Consider the following 18,983-nt stretch of genomic DNA (forward strand, 5'->3'; position numbering starts at 1 on the left):
TAAACATTATCATAATATTTATGGGTTACGAAATTCAATCTTCAAATTACTTATAATGAACTCCTAATCTTGAAATGAAATGATGTAGTTATCAAGATTTTTGTTTTATCAGATTCTAAACTACAGACTACAAAAATTCAATTCTTATCAATGTTGAACCAGCAGCAAAGAAACAACAGACCTTGTGTGCTGTATCCACAGAGAAAAAAAAAAGTCTTTCTGTTTTTACTTTCACCAATAATCCATGCACGAGCATGAACCATCTTGGAAATGGTGAAAACGTTTCCGGTCTCGGACTGTTATCTTTCTCTTGTAAGCTTTTGATATGAGTTTGAGGGATGAATGACAGTCCTCACAGATGCGTAGGTTCTTAACAATGCGTATTGGTTTGCCAGGGCTCGTACTTATCAACCCAAACGCTGTAGCGATCTTCTCGCTGTGGTAATGAAGTGCGTTTTCTTTATCCTCTTCCTCCAAGTTTAACAAAACCTGTGTGGTGATTGGTCTATACCCAGCTAGTCTCAGTTTTTCTGAGATTTCTACGAGCATTGAGTTGATTTCTTTGGCTCTCGGGTGAGAATCATCTTCCACAAGAAACTCATGAAGCACGCCATCAATGTCGATCCAACTACACCCGGGATCTTTTCTTATATCCATGTCCTTCATTCTCAGCCTCATCTCTGAAACCTCTGACCAGTTTCCTTGAGAAGCATACATGTTTGAGAGGGCGACATAAGCTCCACTGTCATGAGGAACCATATCCATCAGAATGTCCGCAACACGCTTGCCCATCTCGACATTTCCGTGCATTCTGCAAGCACCCAAAAGTGCTTTCCATATCACATCATCTGGTTTTATAGGCATATTAAGTATGAACTCCTCAGCCTCATCAAGAAGACCAGAACGACCCAATAGATCAACCATACACCCGTAGTGTTCAATCCTAGGCTCTAACCCATCCACACTCACCATTTGACTGAAATACTTCCTTCTTCTACCAACCCAGCATGGCTACAAGCGGTCAAGAGATTGATGTAAGCAACATCACTAGGCTGAACTCCAGCCCGCCTCATTTTACAAAAACAGTCAATAGCATCACCTGCCTGTCCATGTATAGCAAACCCGTTTATCATCGCACTCCAAGGAATCACATTCTCTCGAGGTAATCTCTCAAACACCTGAACCGCTTTCTCAACGATCCCACATTTCGAGTACATATCAATCAAAGCAGAGCCAAGCACATCATCAATCCTGATACCATTATTCACCGCATAACAATGCAACCATTCTCCTAACTCTAACGACCCGAGCCGTGAAATCGCAGGAAGAACACTAACCAAAGTAACATAATTCGGACGGATATCAAAATCATCTCCTTCCTTCATCTCACAGAAAACCTCAACAGCGTCCTTAAAAAACCCGTTCTGCGAATAACCTGATATCATCGTGTTCCAAGAGACAACGCTTCTCTGACGCATTTTATCGAACAACATCCGTGCAGCTTTACAATCACCAAGTCTCATGTAACCATCAATCATAACATTCCATAACACAACCTCACCATCTCTCTTTCTTCTATCAACCATCACCACCATATCTTTCTCTATAATGTTCTTGTAAAACAACACACAAGCATCTTTCATCAAACCACAGATCACATACATCCTAACGAGATTACTCATCACGAACTCATCACAGCTCAACCCAAGCTTCAAAGCCAACCCATGAATCTGCTTACCTTGTTGAATCTTCCCTGTTTTCGCACAAGCCTTAAGCACAGAAGGAAACGTGAACCGGTTCGGTTCAACGAACTCATCGCTCATCATCTCACAGAACAATGCGATTGCGATTACGGCTTTGTCTTCTTCATCGCTCTCACTGAAACCTCTGATTATAGTATTCCAAGAGAAGCAATTTCGTCGAGGCATCTGATTAAAGATCTTATGTGCGTAATCGAGGTCACGGTGATGGAGATCGGAGGTAGCACAGAATCGGAGTATCTCTGCGGCGGCGAGAGTGTCTCGCATTTGACCCGATTTGATGAATACGGCATGGATTTGAGAGAGGTCTCTTATAGTTCGGCATCTGTTGATTTGAGGAAAGAGTGAAGATGGGTGTGTCGCCGGAGAGTAAAGGGTCTGTGTTGGGTTCATTGAGAATCAAGAACAGGAAGGGATCGTGTGGCTCTCTGTAAGACTCATAACAAGATATGATGAGGATAGTGGCAACAGTCTTCTTAATGCTTCCGGTAACTTTTTTTTTTTTTTTTTTTTTCTTTCTATTCTTGAATGCTTTTATTACAAAATATAAAAAACAAATTCTTATGCAAAACTTGGTTTTCAAAATTGGTTACTTATGTAATCGCTTTTGTTGATTAGAAATTTTGGTAAGTGTTAAAAATAAAGCTTTTGTTTTTTCAAAATTGGTTACTTATGTAATCGCTTTTGTTGATTAGAAATTTTGGTAAGTGTTAAAAATAAAGCTTTTGTTTTGTAACTAGGATCGGAAGCACGCTACAGCGCAGACAAATATTTTAAAATTGATGCGATGGATAATATATTAGATAGTTAAACTATTTTTATATAAGAGACCCTTTATATAATTTTATATATACTGTAGTACACAAAAATAAAAGTGAGTAGTTTTTTTGGTAGAAAAAATAAAAGTGAGTAGTTGGTACTATAATAAGATTTTGTACAATAAAAACAAACGAAACAGAGGAATTAATTAGACAGCAAGAGGGAATATCAATCGATATGTAATTCATCTTGCTACCTTTGGTTCTATGTAGTACTATTATAAGTTCACTAGATTCGGACCCGTACGTACGTGCGGAGATGATTTCAAAACCAAAATTTGTTATTATATTTGCAATATATTACATATATATATATGAAATTATTAATGTAAACATATTTTTTTAAGAATGTTATTAACATTCATAACCCTATCTCATACTATAAGTTTAGTATTCAATTTATTTATTTTTTGGTTAGACAACAAATGATGAGATTACAATGAAAAAATGGTAAGAAAAAAGTGATGTATCTATTTGGGACCGAAAACCCATCTTGTCCCGTCTCAAGAACTATCAAACCGGGCTAAAATATTAAAACTTCTCAAATCAAATGACCTAAATTGTCTACCTGAATAAATCCAACTCGATAGGCTTGCCCATAACAATTTTGCTATTTTTCTGTAAAAACCTATAGGAGAAATGTCTGCATTCATCACTTTTAAATTTTGCAAAGCCCATGGATAACATGTGTTTCAATTAAAAAAAAGTTCCAATATAGATAATTATATGTTAAAGGGATTGAGATAATTTTTTCGTTTTTATATTCTCAAACTATCTAAAGTTTACAAAAAAAAAAAAACCCAGTTTTTTTCTACCAATCCGAAGTTGACATGTACAGTTAGTCTGTTACTCAAGTGAGATTTGAGAATTAAATATAGGTACCAAAAAAGAAATTAGTTTATCTAGATTTTTGTCAGATATTTTATAAAGAATATTTGGATAGTATTTTTTCGTTCCCTTCTTCCAGATTTTTTGTATGTCGTGGTCCTTTTTCCGCAGATAATTCGAAATTAAGCTAGGAAATCTCGGGTTGGTTGAATGTGTTGAGATTAGATTTGATATTCGTAATTCTTGTTTCAAAATTTATTACAATTAGTTAGAATATTCTTTCTTCCTTAGTATTTAATTTGCTTACAGGTCTGTTTGGATACACTTGTATCGTATACAGTTCATATATTAATTGTGTATGTTTGGATCTAAGTTATACATATCCTTATTCTGTTTTTAATGGCATTTCATGTAATAAATAATCTTTAACCCTATGTCTACTTATTAAAAATGCTTTCCTTTTAATAGTATAGATTTTTTTCTGATATGTAATATGTAAGATATATATTAAAGAAATGGGTGAAAGATTATGACGGATTACTCGTATTTTCATTTTTGATATTCTCAAACTCTATAAAATATTCAAATACTATTTTTTATATGTTGTGTTGATGGATACACAAATCTACAATACATTTACATACTATTCTCTTCTATATCTTAAGACTAAACACCATAAACAATAAAAAAAATACATAGGTACATCATATGAAAAGCCAGATTTAATCGACGGTAAATCTATTTGTAAAAAATTTAGTAAATGGAAAATTGTTTAAATGTTTATAGACAATGGTAATGCTTGTAAATATATAGGATATACGATGACTATATTATGTGTGTATAAATGATCAAATTAACTCATGTACAAAACCTAGATGCATCCTTACACTCTTTAGGTTTAGGTATTATGTATGTCACTTTTTATGTATGTCATCCACTATCTGCAAATACAAAATTCTATATTTAATTATAAATAACAAAATTGTGAACCTACAATAAAATAAAAATAAGACTCACCCCATATAAAATATAGGAGATTAATGATGGACTTTGGTTACATATTCAACATCATCTGCCGTTTTCTTTTCTAAAACCATTGCACACTCGTATTCCAAGCTATGCAGAGTTAATTTTCTCAGTGGCCAATGAAAATATTCTTTTTATGAAACGATTTATGTAGTGTGTGCAACTTTAAGAAGATATATACAGCTCGAAGATAGTTAGGGTTAGTAGGATCAAAATCTCAACAAATAAATACTTAATTGCATATTACTTTAATTTCTCAGGCAAAATAAAAGCTGAATTAACAGCATATCTTGATTAAATATCTTTTAATCAGTATTTTAGTGAATCAATAATTCAAATTTTCTTAAAATTTTGGGAGTTTTTGAAACTATCCAAAAATCCAATCAAATATTTGATCAAGGTATGCTGTTAATTTCGGGAGTAGTAAATTATTTAATTGTTTCTTGCAAATATTTTTTTCTTTCGTTATCATTTATAGCATTTTGAAATGATACTACAATTAGGGTCGGTTGAAAGGTATATTAGTTAGTATAATTTAAATATTTCATAATTAAGCAAGTAATTAAACTAAGATTATATTCTAAGATACTTTCCGAGATTTTGGTTTTAATTTCCGAGATTATGTTAACTTCCCTTATAAATTAAACACATCTTTATTATTTTAGAAGATATTGTAAGATTGAATTTTACTAATCGATGGACTTAAAGATTATGTTGCTAATTATGTGGTTAGGTTTTAATTGGTTGTTTTAATTCTACTCTAATTATGGGGGTTGATTTATTTAGATTTTATGATAGGTTTTAATTCCTTCCGATTTTTATGTGTTAATGTGTTAAAATCATTTAATATTTGTTCTATCAAACTGTTTGGCTATAAGTATATATATCCTTATTCTTATTTGAGTGGCATTTCATGTAATAATCTCTTAATCTATGTCTACTTATTAAAAATGTTTCTCTTTTAATAGTATAGATTATCGTATGAGTGTGCATTTATAAATATGACATGCAACACTATGAGAAATAATAATATGATTTATAACTTATTTAGTCGATTAAAAAGTCATATATTCCCTCCGTTTCACAAAGAGTGTCATTTTGACATATTTCACACAAATTAAGAAAAGTTTGAATTATACATGTTTAACCCTATTTAATAAGTAATTAATGATCTACTTTCAATGAAAATAGTTTTGGGTTTAGGGGTAAAAAAGAAAATTTAGCATTAAAACACTCATTAGAAATATAAAATGACATTCTTTGTGAAACAAAAAAAATTCTCTAGAATAACACTCTTTGTGAAACGGAGAGAGTATTATTTTTAAGAGAAGCAGTTTGCTTTGTACACAAGTGAAAAAAATTATAAGGTGAAAGAAATTAGCTATGCCAATATGTACTACATAATGAGAAAAAAAAATTATTCACATGAAAATTCAAAAATAACAAACATGCAAATAATAAATTCTAATATGATATAAATAAACAACTATGATAATAAAAAATAAGAAAGAGATAATTTGAAAATGTAAATGATTCATTTTCTTTAAAATAAATATTAGATGAATTGGGCGTGTGAATAAAAGGAGTGTTTATAAAGTTAAGTAATGATCAGATTTAAGTCCATAATGCAAAAAAAAAAAATTAATTTTTTTTTCCTAAAATATACTTCCTCTTTTTCACAAAGACGGTTATTCTGGAGATTTGTCACTTTACAATTTCAATGCATTATTTTATGAATGTAAATATTAATTTTGATTTTCATTTTGAATTTATTACTATTTAAATAGAAAATTTATTAGAATATTTGCACATGTTTAAAAAGTATAAATTTTTAAAAATATTTATAATATTCCGAAAATACAAAGAATATTTCATTAAATATATAGAATTTTCAATTTTTTTTGTTAAATATTAAAATGGTGTTAGATGTTCTTTTATGCATTTTTTAGATTTATTATATCAGAGATTTTTAAAAAAAATAAAACAATAAATTTGTTTTTTCTATTTTCATAGAGCAATCTCTTATTTCCTTGTTATAAATATAACTGTATTAAAAGTATCACTTTTATTAAGTAATTAATTCCTTACATATCATTTCTTTGTTACAATTACTAATGGATAGTAATTACTTAGATTTCCAATATGGAATCAATCAAATCGCTAACAATACTGTATGATTAAATAATTAAAATATTATATACATGTTATTTCTAAAATTTTAAATTTCGTGAATCTTGTTTCCAAAAATATAGCTTTCTCGCCAAACCAATTTTGTAAACAATAGTAAATGCTAAATTATATTCTCGTTAGTGGTTATAACCATACCCGTTTGAATCCGACTACTAAGTATCCAATAGACCAATACTCTAATTTCGGGTAAATAAAAAATTTCAAATATCCCAAATATCATCTCAAATATCCTACTGATAAATTTCGGGTAATTAAAAAATTAAACCCGACCCAACACATATTTAAAGACTAATTTACCCTTAATAATATTGTTTTCAAGTGAACGTGATTGTGGTATTTTTTGGGTATAGGTAGAAGTTGTACTTCTCTTTTATTAATATAGGGATGCAAAAAATAGGTATAAGAAAATTATAACTATTCTCGTTGCCCGATTTTCAAAAGCTACTTATTTTCAAGATGCTAATAATTTTACTGCTGCTTCTTGGGAATAAACCTTCTTTCATTTGGAAATCATTTTTAAAAGACAGAGAGTTGCTACCAGAAGGATTGCGAATTTTAATTGGTGATGGAATCAGTACGAACATGTGGGTGGATCCTTGGTTGCCTACACATCCACCGAAACCACCTCGAGGTATAGACAAGCCTGGCTCATCGGCTCATTAATTTAATAGGTTATGTGCAATTTTGAAAATAATATTTGCAATAATTTTAATCCCTGTTTTAGAAATCGCTAGGCGCTAGTCGTACGGTCGAGGTAGGCCTAGCGACTAATCAATTAATCGAAGATTATACGGGATTAATCGGGGACTAGTTTTAGGGCTTATATCTAGCATTAGAACGTATAAATATTATTTCATGAGTTAAATCCCAAAATAACTTTGATGGTGCAGTGGTTTCAGTCTTTGCAGACGAGTGATGTGTCCATGGTTCGAATTAGTCCTGGGCATTCGGAATAAACCGAAAGAACCGACTTTTTCGGTTTTCGGCGCCGGAGATGAAGGATGGAGCGAACCGATCGGCAGAATTTTTAGGGGATCTCGGTTTTTGATTCGGTTCGGTTCGGTGGCCTAAAACCGATCGGTTATTCGGTTTCTGTTCTACATCACTCCATCTTCTTCTTCACTTGTTAGCCTCTGTGTGTTTTGCAGAAGGAGAAGTCGCGGGTGGCGGCCATTAATCCCTTCTCTCTCACGATCGATTTAGGTTAGATAAATTCTATTTTTGTTCTTTTTAATTTGTTTTGGCATTGGGCTGCTTCTCATTGTTTTTTAGTAAGCCCAACAAAAGTTTGATGGACCACGTGATCCACTAATTTTTTTGTTTAACTAATATCCAATAAAACAAAATATGTGATCCAGTCCACTAATGTTTTTATTTTATTTTTACTTAGTAAAAAGATGTTGCCCTATAAACAAATATTGCCGACACTAACTCATTTCTTGTCCTCGGTTTTGACTTTTGAGTTTTGATCTTACCTCTCTCTGAAAATAGGCGATTACGAAGTGAGATTAGTCGAGAAACCTCTCAATCACCCATCATCATCACCTCTTTTCTTCATCATCGTCACATACAGCTCCTCTTTCTGTCAGACGTTGTGTAGAAATTGACTTTGTCTAACACAAATCCTAACCGCGAGTTTCAGAGTGGTAATGCTTTCTTCTTTGCCTTAGTTTGTGAAATTGTCTGTAAACCCTTTGTTTTGTAAGATCATCTTAAAATCTATAATTCTCCATCTTTAATTTCAGATTTGAAAACAAAAACTCTAACCCTAATTTTTGAGAAACCGATTCATTTTTAATTTTTCATCTTTCTTCATCTGGGTTTTCATTTATGAGGTTTTGTTCATGTTAATCTTCAGATTTCAAAGATTAAACTCTAACCCTAAATTTTTGATTGCATTTACTTTGTCTAATGCCAAACTTGTACTTTTTTGTAGATGGCTTCTCAAGGTATTAACGAAGAGGAACCTGCTGTCACTGGAGAACCTGTAACCAGAGAAGAACATGGTTAACTCTAAGAGAAAAGTAGATGGTTGCAGTGAGTTGGATATCTACTTGAATGAGAAAACGGAAATGAGAGTGGAGACTACTTTGGGTTTCCCTTATGATGTTCTGTCTTGGTGGAAGTGTAATAGCCAAAAGTTCCCTATATTATCAGAAGTTGCTAAAGATGTTCTAGCTATCCAAGTCTCATCAGTAGCTTCAGAATCAGTTTTCAGTACTAGTGGCCGAATATTGGATCCATATAGGAGTTCTCTGACTCCTTATATGGTTGAAATGTTGTTATGCACTCAACAATGGTTGAGGGTTTCTTTTAAAACACAAGCTGAAGTTGCTAACTTGGTGCAAATGTTGGAAGAAGCTGCGTTCTTTGAGTCTCTTGGTAAGTAATCAAATTTAGTTGTATATACAAGTTTTACTCTTTGCAGTTTTTAACAATATGTTTGTTTCTGTAGATTCTCGGAATGCAATGCTCACTCAGTAACTTTTAGTAAGTTAAGTATTCTTAACTTTTTATTTCACTTTCTCTGATTGAATGTAATAATGTAGGGTTCATATGCTAATTTATGTTGTGTTTCAATGATTACAGGTTTGAAACAGAAGCTGCTCTTTTGTCCTTCTTGATGTCGATTAGCAGCCTGCAGCCTAGGATTATGGAAGCTGCTCTTTTGTCCTTTTTGTTTTTGATGTGGATAACCAAGCAGCAAGCAGCCTGCAGCCTTAAACGATGGATGGTATTGAGTCAGTACCTTCTTCTTTTGAACAATGGATGGTACTAAGCCAATTCTGTGAACTATGAACCTGTTACATATGATGCTGCCTTTTTGGTGTAACTACTAACTTAGAATGTACATTGGTTAGAGTTACGTAGTACATATTTGAAGCTTTTCTTGTGGTCTTACTAAGGTTTGTAATGTATTTGTAAGGCCTCGCTTCTGTTTTGGTTTGTTTTTAGCAGTATTTACTTAAGTATGCAGGTATTTATTTTTTTCTGCTCTATCTCGGTTTAAATTAACCGAAATAGAATTTTTTTCGGTTTAATTCGGAATGTTAGATAATCAAGATAACCGAACCGAATAAACCGAGAACCGAATAAACCGAACCGAACTTTTATTCGGTTTAATTCGGCTAGATTTTAAGAAAACCGAAAAATTGAAAAACCGATTAAACCGAACCGAATAACCTGAATAAACCGAATGCTCAGGTCTAGTTCGAATCCAAGCTGTATGTTTTTAATCACTTCATTTTATTAGAGGGTAAAATCGGTATTTCGTCTTCATCTTCTACCTTGACTGCGCCTCTACAACCATAAAAACGCGAACCAGTATAACTTTTTCCCTTTCTTATCATACCTAACACAAAATCTTCAGATCTAATTATAAATCATCGATTTTCATTTTAAATCTAACAAAAAGTTGAGTTTTCTTCACAGATCTGATTTTTTGCCCGATTTTACTAAACTTGCGGCGGATGGGTGCCGCCGAACGCTTTTCCGGCGATTAACCGGCCGCCGAAACCGATTTTTAAAATAGGGATTTTAATTTTTTTTTTTTTTTCGGCAAATCAAATATATTGATATCAAAAAGTGTTTACAAGATAAAGAAACAATTCTAAACAACCGATAACACAAATACAGGAAATTATTACAATTTCGATGAAGGAGTGGAGAGTAACCATGCTATCTTTAGACTTATAGGCTAGCAGATTATATCTGTTATGTCCCTCTTTCACGCACTTTTTATTGGCTAACAGCATATAGCTGAAACTCCAAAATGCACTTGGCATTACATTAATTAAAACAATGAAACTAAATGTTGCTAGAAATGTTTCTGGAACTTGTCGTCGCATTACAATCAAAATATTTGATGGTTCCCACAAAGAATCTCTGTGTACGTCGTGATATATCTGTTGGTTTCTCTCCCATGGTTGTTGCCATTTAGATTGTTTCCAATGTAACCAATACATATTTGAAACTAAATCTAACATGGCACACAAGTTTCTCATGTTTCTTGCAGACGTTGCCTTTTTGTAGCGAAGTTGCTTGGTAGTAAAATCATGTTGGTTAAAAGTAGAGACAAAACGATAGTCTTCAATAGTCTGATTTGCTTTCTCTATGATGTCAATAATATGGTCATGGAGATACTCAACATTAATTCTCCATTCTTGTAACAAGAGTGGAATTAACCACAATACTTTATCTTGGATATTTGAAAACCGTAGATAGATTGTTATCATCCAAACAACAGAAAGCCATAGACTTTTCTGAATCACCAAATCCATCTCTTCTTTTGACAGTTGTGAAAGTGACACCGGTTCATCATCGAAACCAAGATGAATCCTTATCACAAAGTCCAACAATAGATCCCTCAAGCCAAACGAAACAGACAGAGGAAAAAATAAAACTTCACCACAAATACATGAAATTGTTGACGTCGTGGGATGGTGATTTGAGATCTCAATCGCCGAAACAAACATAAGGCAGTGTCTGTGGATATGATCCGTCCTTAGTCGTATTCCACCCTTTGCAATACTGTAAATAGGCCCTCCTGGATCCCAAATCTGGGTTTGGAATTCTTTTCTCAAATTGAAGAATTTAACATCATCATAGTCATGGATTCGACGATGTTGGAGATGAACATATTCAAAATTGAGATAACGAAAGCCGCCTAGACAAGAATTTAGCGGAAAGACACCGCCACTACTCCGAGACTGATGCCAGATTGTGGTCGGAACGAAACTCTCTTGAAAGGAGAGAAAAACAGTAAAACTTCTAATATCCATCTTCGAACAATTTACTTTGGGAATTATATGCCGATGATTTGAATTATCTATCAAAGTAAATTAAAGCAAGGAAAAGGATCCGACCGACGCTAGAGAAGCCAGCGCCGGCCGGAAAACACAGAGAGATCGGAGAAGTTCTTCTCGTGAAGAGTCGCGTGTATTAGGAGAGAGAAGAGAGGGTACTTTTATTTCTATTTTAATTAGGGTTTGTTAACCTAAACAATCTTAATAGGGATTTTAATATATGACAATATTTTTGAAAAAAAATGCCTAAAATATAATTTTTTTTAAAACAAGGGATTTTAATATATAATAAAATTTTGCCAAAAAATAGTGATTCCAATGCAAATGCAAATGTTGAACTTGTCTTACGCCGGCCGTGGATATAGACGATGTTGATATAAGTATTTCTTTAAAGATCTCATCTTGGTAGGTCAAAGAACATGGAACTTAACTCTGCTACATAATCTCATTATTTCTGTTAACGACAACCCAAAAGACCAAGCCCGTTTCACATGATACATTGTCCATTCGACTGTATGCTTTGTGTAGATTTCTTAATCTCTTTGTCAAAGGACGCCATATAAGAGAGAACCTACCTGTATTACTATGACTTGTGATATATCTTTGGCTTTTGTTGGTCTTTGCTTCCCTTGTATATTCTGATTGTGCAGTTTGCTGCCCTATGGTCTATTACCGTGGACTCCAATGGTTTTATCTGACTGAGTTTAAGCAAACCACTTTCACCATCATCACCATGATCCAGATTGCAGCGCACCGAATCCCTGCCAATGCATTGCTTCTGCTATTGCTCCTCACTCCGGTGAAATCCTTGGACTTGATTGATCTATCAATGTCACAATGTCCTATGACCATAACTACTTTGTCATATGTTGAGTTCTTCGATGATGATCAGTCTTGCAACCCTGACCTCACATGTCTCAAACTGTTTCTTAGTGATTGTTTCACAGCTCTCATAGATCCTTGCTTGATATATTTTATTTCTTTATTTGTAGCTTTGGAGAAAGTCTATCCTTATAACCTTCTTAACCTTTTGAATCTTGAGATTTTGTCTTACTCTACTTATAATGTTTCTATTTGGATGAATGGAATCAACAATTTATCCAAAAACAATTAAAAAAATATATTGATTCGAGTAAACAAATGTCATTCCCATCATTTCAAAAATTTTAAAATCGGTTTTCAAAGTGATTTCAATAAACCAGCCTTCACTGGACATTTTTGTTGTAGTGATATCAACTTACATCACTTTCAAAATATTAATAACGATAAAACTTTATATTAATAAATTTATGTAATTACTTAATGGTAGATGATATAAAACATGTTACTTAACATCAATTATTCAATTAAAATAGATGATATCAATCTTGATATTCAAAAAAAAATTGAAAAAATTAATATTTTTATTAATATTGCTTATTACAAGAAATGCATCATTTTTTTTTTCTGCGCTAAGGTAAGGTATGGACAATAAGTGTATTACAATACAGTAATACACGGAGATTACTTGAAACGAGGAAGAATCTTAAACGCTCGGCTCAGGTCTCGAAAACAAACCAACTCACAATCCTGACTTAATTGAGGAAAACAATGCAAAACCACATGCTCTCATTTCCTATCGTAATCTTGTAGTAATTATATTTCAAGTTTCGATTTTTGTATATTTATTCTAAAATATTCATTCCCTTGTGTTATTTTTATCTCACTCTAACATTTTTTTCTTTTGGGTCAAAAAACGATTTCACATTGTATGTATTATAGCATCAAATATCAACGGTAAGTTTAACTCAACTAAGTAGTATATGAAGTTATGAACCAACTCATGGATGGTTCATGAACTGATAAATTCATTCTAAAATTGGAGAACTATATAGGGTCAAATTTCTTCATTATAATTTCAACTATTGTTGGCCAATATTAATGTTTTAAGTACTTGGAATATTAGATTGGTTTAAGTCCTTGATTCACCACTATGTATATATTTGAAAATTTCATTTTTTTTTTTCTTCTTTTGAGATATTTTATGTATATAACTATTGACTTTTGTCATTTATGGATAGTGTCTGTGCAAACAGATTACGAAGAAAAAGCTAATGACTGTAATTAATTAATCTAAAAAACAAAGAACAGAACCCCGAGGTAAAAGAAAAAGACAGAGCATATGAAGTTTAGCACTTTCATAATATATACTTTTCATTTATAATCTTTCTTTCTCCTTCTTGCTTATTTCTAAAGCAAAACTTCCCTAAACCCTACGCCAAAGAGAGAGAGAAAGAGATAGAGACTCAAATCGATGCAGAACCAAGAAGGCTGGTTTTGGATTTGAGAGCCAAATGCAAAAAAAAAAAAAAAAAAAAATCTCTTTGTCTTTGCAAATGCCGATTCCAAGAAAAGCCTTAACTGTTGTTTCTCATTTTCCCATTACCTTCTCTCTGTTTTTAGCTTTCTTCATCTCCTCGACCTCCGCATCGACCAATGAAGTTGCAGCTTTGATTTCTTGGCTTCACAGCTCGACGACCTCGCCGCCTCCGTCAGTATTCTCCGGTTGGAACCCTTCTGATTCAGACCCATGTCAATGGCCTTACATTACTTGCTCCATCTCTGATAAACTCGTTACAGAGATCAATGTCGTCTCTGTTCAGTTAGCTTTACCTTTCCCTCCTAACATCTCTTCGTTTACCTCACTTCAGAAACTCGTTATCTCCAACACTAATCTCACTGGAAGTATATCTTCTGAGATAGGAGATTGTTCTGAGCTTAGAGTTATTGATTTGAGCTCAAACAGTCTTGTCGGTGAAATACCTTCAAGTCTTGGTAAGCTCAAGAATCTCCAAGAACTCAGTTTAAACTCCAATGGCCTCACTGGTAAGATCCCACCGGAACTCGGCGACTGCATTGCTCTCAAGAATCTTGAGATATTCGACAATTACTTATCGGGGAATCTTCCGCTGGAGCTTGGAAATATCTCGACTCTGGAGAGCATAAGAGCCGGAGGAAACTCAGAGCTTTCAGGGAAGATCCCAGAGGAGATTGGAAACTGTCTGAATCTGACGGTTTTAGGGCTCGCCGCTACGAAAATATCCGGTTCGTTACCTGTTTCGTTGGGTAAACTAAGTAAGCTTCAGTCTTTATCGGTGTATTCCACAATGCTCTCAGGCGAGATCCCTAAAGAGCTTGGAAACTGCTCTGAACTTATCAATCTGTTTCTATATGACAATGACTTGTCAGGCACGCTACCAAAAGAGTTGGGAAAGCTTCAAAACCTAGAGAAGATGCTTCTATGGCAGAATAATCTTCACGGACCCATCCCTGAGGAGATTGGATTCATTAAAAGCCTAAATGCCATTGATCTCTCTATGAACTATTTCTCAGGAACCATCCCTGAATCATTTGGTAACTTGTCGAATCTCCAAGAGCTTATGCTTAGCAGCAACAACATCACCGGGTCAATACCTTCGGTTCTAAGTAACTGCACACTGCTTGTTCAGTTGCAGATTGACGCCAATCAGATTTCGGGTTTGATTCCGCCGGAGATTGGATTGCTTAAGGAGCTCAACATCTTCTTGGGATGGCAGAATAAGCTAGAAGGGAATATTCCGGCAGAGCTAGCTGGTTGTCAGAATCTTCAAGCTCTTGACTTGTCTCAGAATTTTCTCACAGGAGCTATACCTGCTGGATTGTTTCAGCTTCGTAATCTGACTAAGCTCTTGCTTATATCTAATGCCATCTCCGGTGTTATCCCACTGGAGATAGGAAACTGCACTTCACTTGTCAGATTAAGGCTTGTCAATAACAGAATCACCGGAGAAATCCCTAAAGGAATAGGGTTTCTTCAGAACCTTAGCTTCCTCGACTTGTCTGAGAACAATCTCTCCGGTCAAGTTCCTTCGGAGATAAGCAACTGCAGACAACTCCAGATGCTCAACTTGAGCAACAACACTCTTCGAGGTTACCTTCCTCTCTCTTTATCATCTTTAACAAAGCTTCAGGTACTTGATGTATCTTCAAATGACTTGACTGGTAAGATACCTGATAGTCTAGGTCATCTCGTTTCGCTCAATCGGCTCATTCTTAGTAAGAACTCTTTTAATGGTGTCATCCCTTCGTCTCTCGGTCACTGCACGAATCTTCAGCTTCTTGATCTCAGCAGTAATAACATTTCTGGAACCATACCAGAGGAACTCTTTGACATTGAAGATCTAGACATTGCCTTAAACTTGAGCTGGAACTCATTAGATGGCTTTATCCCAGCAAGGATCTCAGCGCTTAACCGCTTATCCGTGCTGGATATTTCGCATAACATGCTTTCAGGCGACCTCTTCGCGGTATCCGGTCTAGAAAACTTAGTCTCTGTGAACATCTCTCACAATAGATTCTCAGGTTATCTTCCAGACAGTAAAGTGTTTAGACAGCTGATAGGAGCAGAGATGGAAGGAAATAATGGACTCTGTTCCAAAGGTTTAAGGTCTTGTTTCGTCAGTAACAGTACACAGTTAAGTACACAGCGTGGTCTCCACTCACAGAGACTAAAGATAGCCATTGGATTGCTAATCAGTGTGACAGCGGTTCTAGCGGTTTTAGGCGTGTTAGCTGTTTTACGGGCAAGACAAATGATCCGGGACGGTAACGATTCAGAGACTGGAGAAAATCTGTGGACATGGCAATTCACACCTTTTCAGAAACTCAACTTCACAGTTGAACACGTACTCAAGTGCTTGGTAGAAGGTAATGTTATAGGAAAAGGTTGCTCCGGAATAGTGTACAAAGCTGAAATGCCTAACCGGGAAGTCATCGCAGTGAAAAAACTCTGGCCAGTGACAGTGACATTGCCTAATATGAACGAGAAGATTAAAACATCTGGAGTTCGAGATTCATTCTCAGCTGAAGTCAAAACACTTGGATCGATCAGACACAAGAACATTGTAAGGTTCTTGGGATGCTGTTGGAACAAGAACACTAGACTTCTTATGTATGATTATATGTCAAATGGGAGTTTGGGAAGTTTGCTTCACGAGAGAAATGGAGTATGCAGCCTAGGATGGGAGGTTAGGTATAGGATTATACTGGGTGCAGCTCAGGGTTTGGCGTACTTGCACCATGACTGTGCTCCTCCCATTGTTCATAGAGACATCAAGGCTAATAATATTCTGATTGGTCCAGATTTTGAACCTTACATTGGAGATTTCGGGCTTGCTAAGCTTGTTGACGATGGGGACTTCGCTCGTTCTTCCAACACCATTGCTGGTTCATATGGTTACATAGCTCCAGGTACTTTCCTCATTTTCTCTTTTCCTACTAATTAATAAATTGACTTGAGATATCATAGTTACTAGTAGGATTCTAATCAATTTTGTAGTAGTATTCGGGGACTTAATTGGTTCATTAATTTGTTGTATGTCCAATCCACCTAGTTACTAGCAGAAATATCAATTGGTAATAATCTTATATATTCCCATATGCAGAATACGGATACTCAATGAAGATAACAGAGAAAAGCGACGTGTATAGCTACGGAGTCGTGGTTCTAGAGGTACTAACGGGTAAGCAACCGATCGATCCAACGATACAAGACGGTCTCCACATAGTGGACTGGGTCAAGAAAATCAGGGATATACAAGTAATCGACCAAACATTACAAGCGAGACCAGAGTCAGAGGTCGAAGAGATGATGCAAACGCTAGGAGTTGCGCTTCTATGTGTTAATCCAATACCCGAAGACAGGCCTACAATGAAAGATGTCGCTGCTATGCTTAGTGAGATACGTCAAGAAAGAGAGGAATCGATGAAAGTTGATGGTTCCTCGGGAAGTTGTAACAATGGAGGAGAACGTCGCAGAGATGATTCTACTTCATCGGTAATGCAACAAACGGCTAAGTATTTGAGAAGTAGTAGCACGTGTTTCTCTGCGTCTTCTTTGCTTTACTCTTCTTCTTCTTCTGCTACTTCCAATGCTAGACCAAATCTTAAATAGATGGGTAATTATGTTTCTAAGTGAACAAGCTTCTACGTAAGAGTTGTCTTTTTTTTTGAATCTATATATAAGTTGAGATGAACTCTGTGTTTTCCACCAAGATTGCATTAACGGAGACTAATCTCGTCTTAACTTTTACATTTTCTTCGGTCAAGTTGATTTTTGATTTTTTATGAAATAAAGAAAAGTACGAATTTCTATCTTTTTCGAAAAAAATATGAAAATAACTCGCTTGTCCGAATTAAAAGAACGAAATTAATGGAGATTGCTTAGATTATATGTGCTTAACTGTTGTATAAGAAAATGTTTTGTTTTGTATAAGACACCAAAATTTATTTATACAATCCAGGATGAGGACATTCTTGCAAGGCACGCTAACCATTCGAATTATACCTTTCATCCTTCTTGTGCTAGGTTTGTATTAACATGTAGAATCGTATAAATAAATTATATACTTTCGTTCTAAAAGAATCATTTATAATTACCAAGGTATTTTAAAAGTATCAATTGATTAGCTCTTATGTAAAATAATGTGTCAAAATTATTTTTGACCATACATAAATATATTTATCTCTGTTATATATTTCTTTGAAGAACAATCAATGAATGAAAAAGAGCTTTTCTTTTTTTTTTTGAATTTTATGTTCCAAATACAAAAATTAAACTTAAAACTACTAAATTTTTTTGATGTATATAGGAGAGTCAACGTCTGATGTATCTATTAGAGGAGTGTCTGCGCCAATAAGATATTATCGTACTAATTGGTCAAATGGTAAAGGGACATTGTGATTTAGAAGAATGTCGATCCATTTGTATGGAGAAGTATATGGGACACGGTTTTTGCCAGAAACTGCAAAAGACCAAGAACGGAATGATTCCTACTACAATGACTTGCTATTGCGTTTATTGGTCTAGGAAAGGGACGATAATATCCTCCATTACCATGTCCCTAAAATTTACAAAATAACAGAGGGGGTGAGACCAATGCTTAACAATGTGTTAGGTAGGATTTACAAATATGAAAAAAAAAAAAAAAAAGAGTGGTAACTTACTTTCCTAGATGATATGACAACTTATTTTCGTTACATGAAACAGTACTAATATGATTTAAAACTTGAAAGACATGAATGCTTTACGTAACTGACCGAGATATACGTGAGCATCGTCATGGTACACACTTTGATGTAGAAGTCTGCATCCCATTTAGCAATAGCAGATGAAACGTACTATAAAGCAAGATGACCATGTGGTGAGAGAAAATCTACCAGGCGAAATCTAAATATGGGTACATCAATGGTGTGGTCCAAGACTCCTCCAGGAACATTAAATGTTTGAAGCCAAAGACAACATTAAATGATAAACCGCATAATGGTTCCCATTTCTGTCTCTAATCTTTTCAATTCGTCGTCCCCTGCAAAGTAAATAAACAAACTCGTTCTTCTTATTGAGTATCTTCGTTTCTTGCTACCGAAAGCAATCATGATTCCGATCACAAAGAACATCTAAGGCCATTCATTCGATTCGATTGGTTTGCTACTGGCTATGCAACAGCTGGATAACTTGAAGAAATTGTCTGGTCTAAGGT

General features: G+C 34.5%; 1 protein-coding gene and 1 pseudogene across 1 annotated transcript; one reads left to right on the top strand and one right to left on the bottom strand.

Moving 5' to 3' along the window:
* Positions 1-69: 69 nt before the first annotated feature.
* Positions 70-2,237, bottom strand: LOC104723206 (pentatricopeptide repeat-containing protein At5g48910 pseudogene; annotated as a pseudogene).
* Positions 2,238-13,613: 11,376 nt separating this feature from the next.
* LOC104751333 (LRR receptor-like serine/threonine-protein kinase RGI2) lies at positions 13,614-17,480 on the top strand. Its single transcript, XM_019230388.2, has 2 exons — positions 13,614-16,695; positions 16,890-17,480. The coding sequence occupies exons 1-2, from the start codon at positions 13,761-13,763 to the stop codon at positions 17,396-17,398; spliced, it is 3,444 nt and encodes a 1,147-aa protein (XP_019085933.2). The 5' UTR covers positions 13,614-13,760; the 3' UTR covers positions 17,399-17,480.
* The last annotated feature ends 1,503 nt before the right edge of the window (positions 17,481-18,983 follow it).

Source organism: Camelina sativa, chromosome 2, assembly GCF_030686135.1.
Source record: "Camelina sativa cultivar CO46 ecotype springtype chromosome 2, ASM3068613v1".
Lineage (NCBI taxonomy): Eukaryota > Viridiplantae > Streptophyta > Magnoliopsida > Brassicales > Brassicaceae > Camelina > Camelina sativa.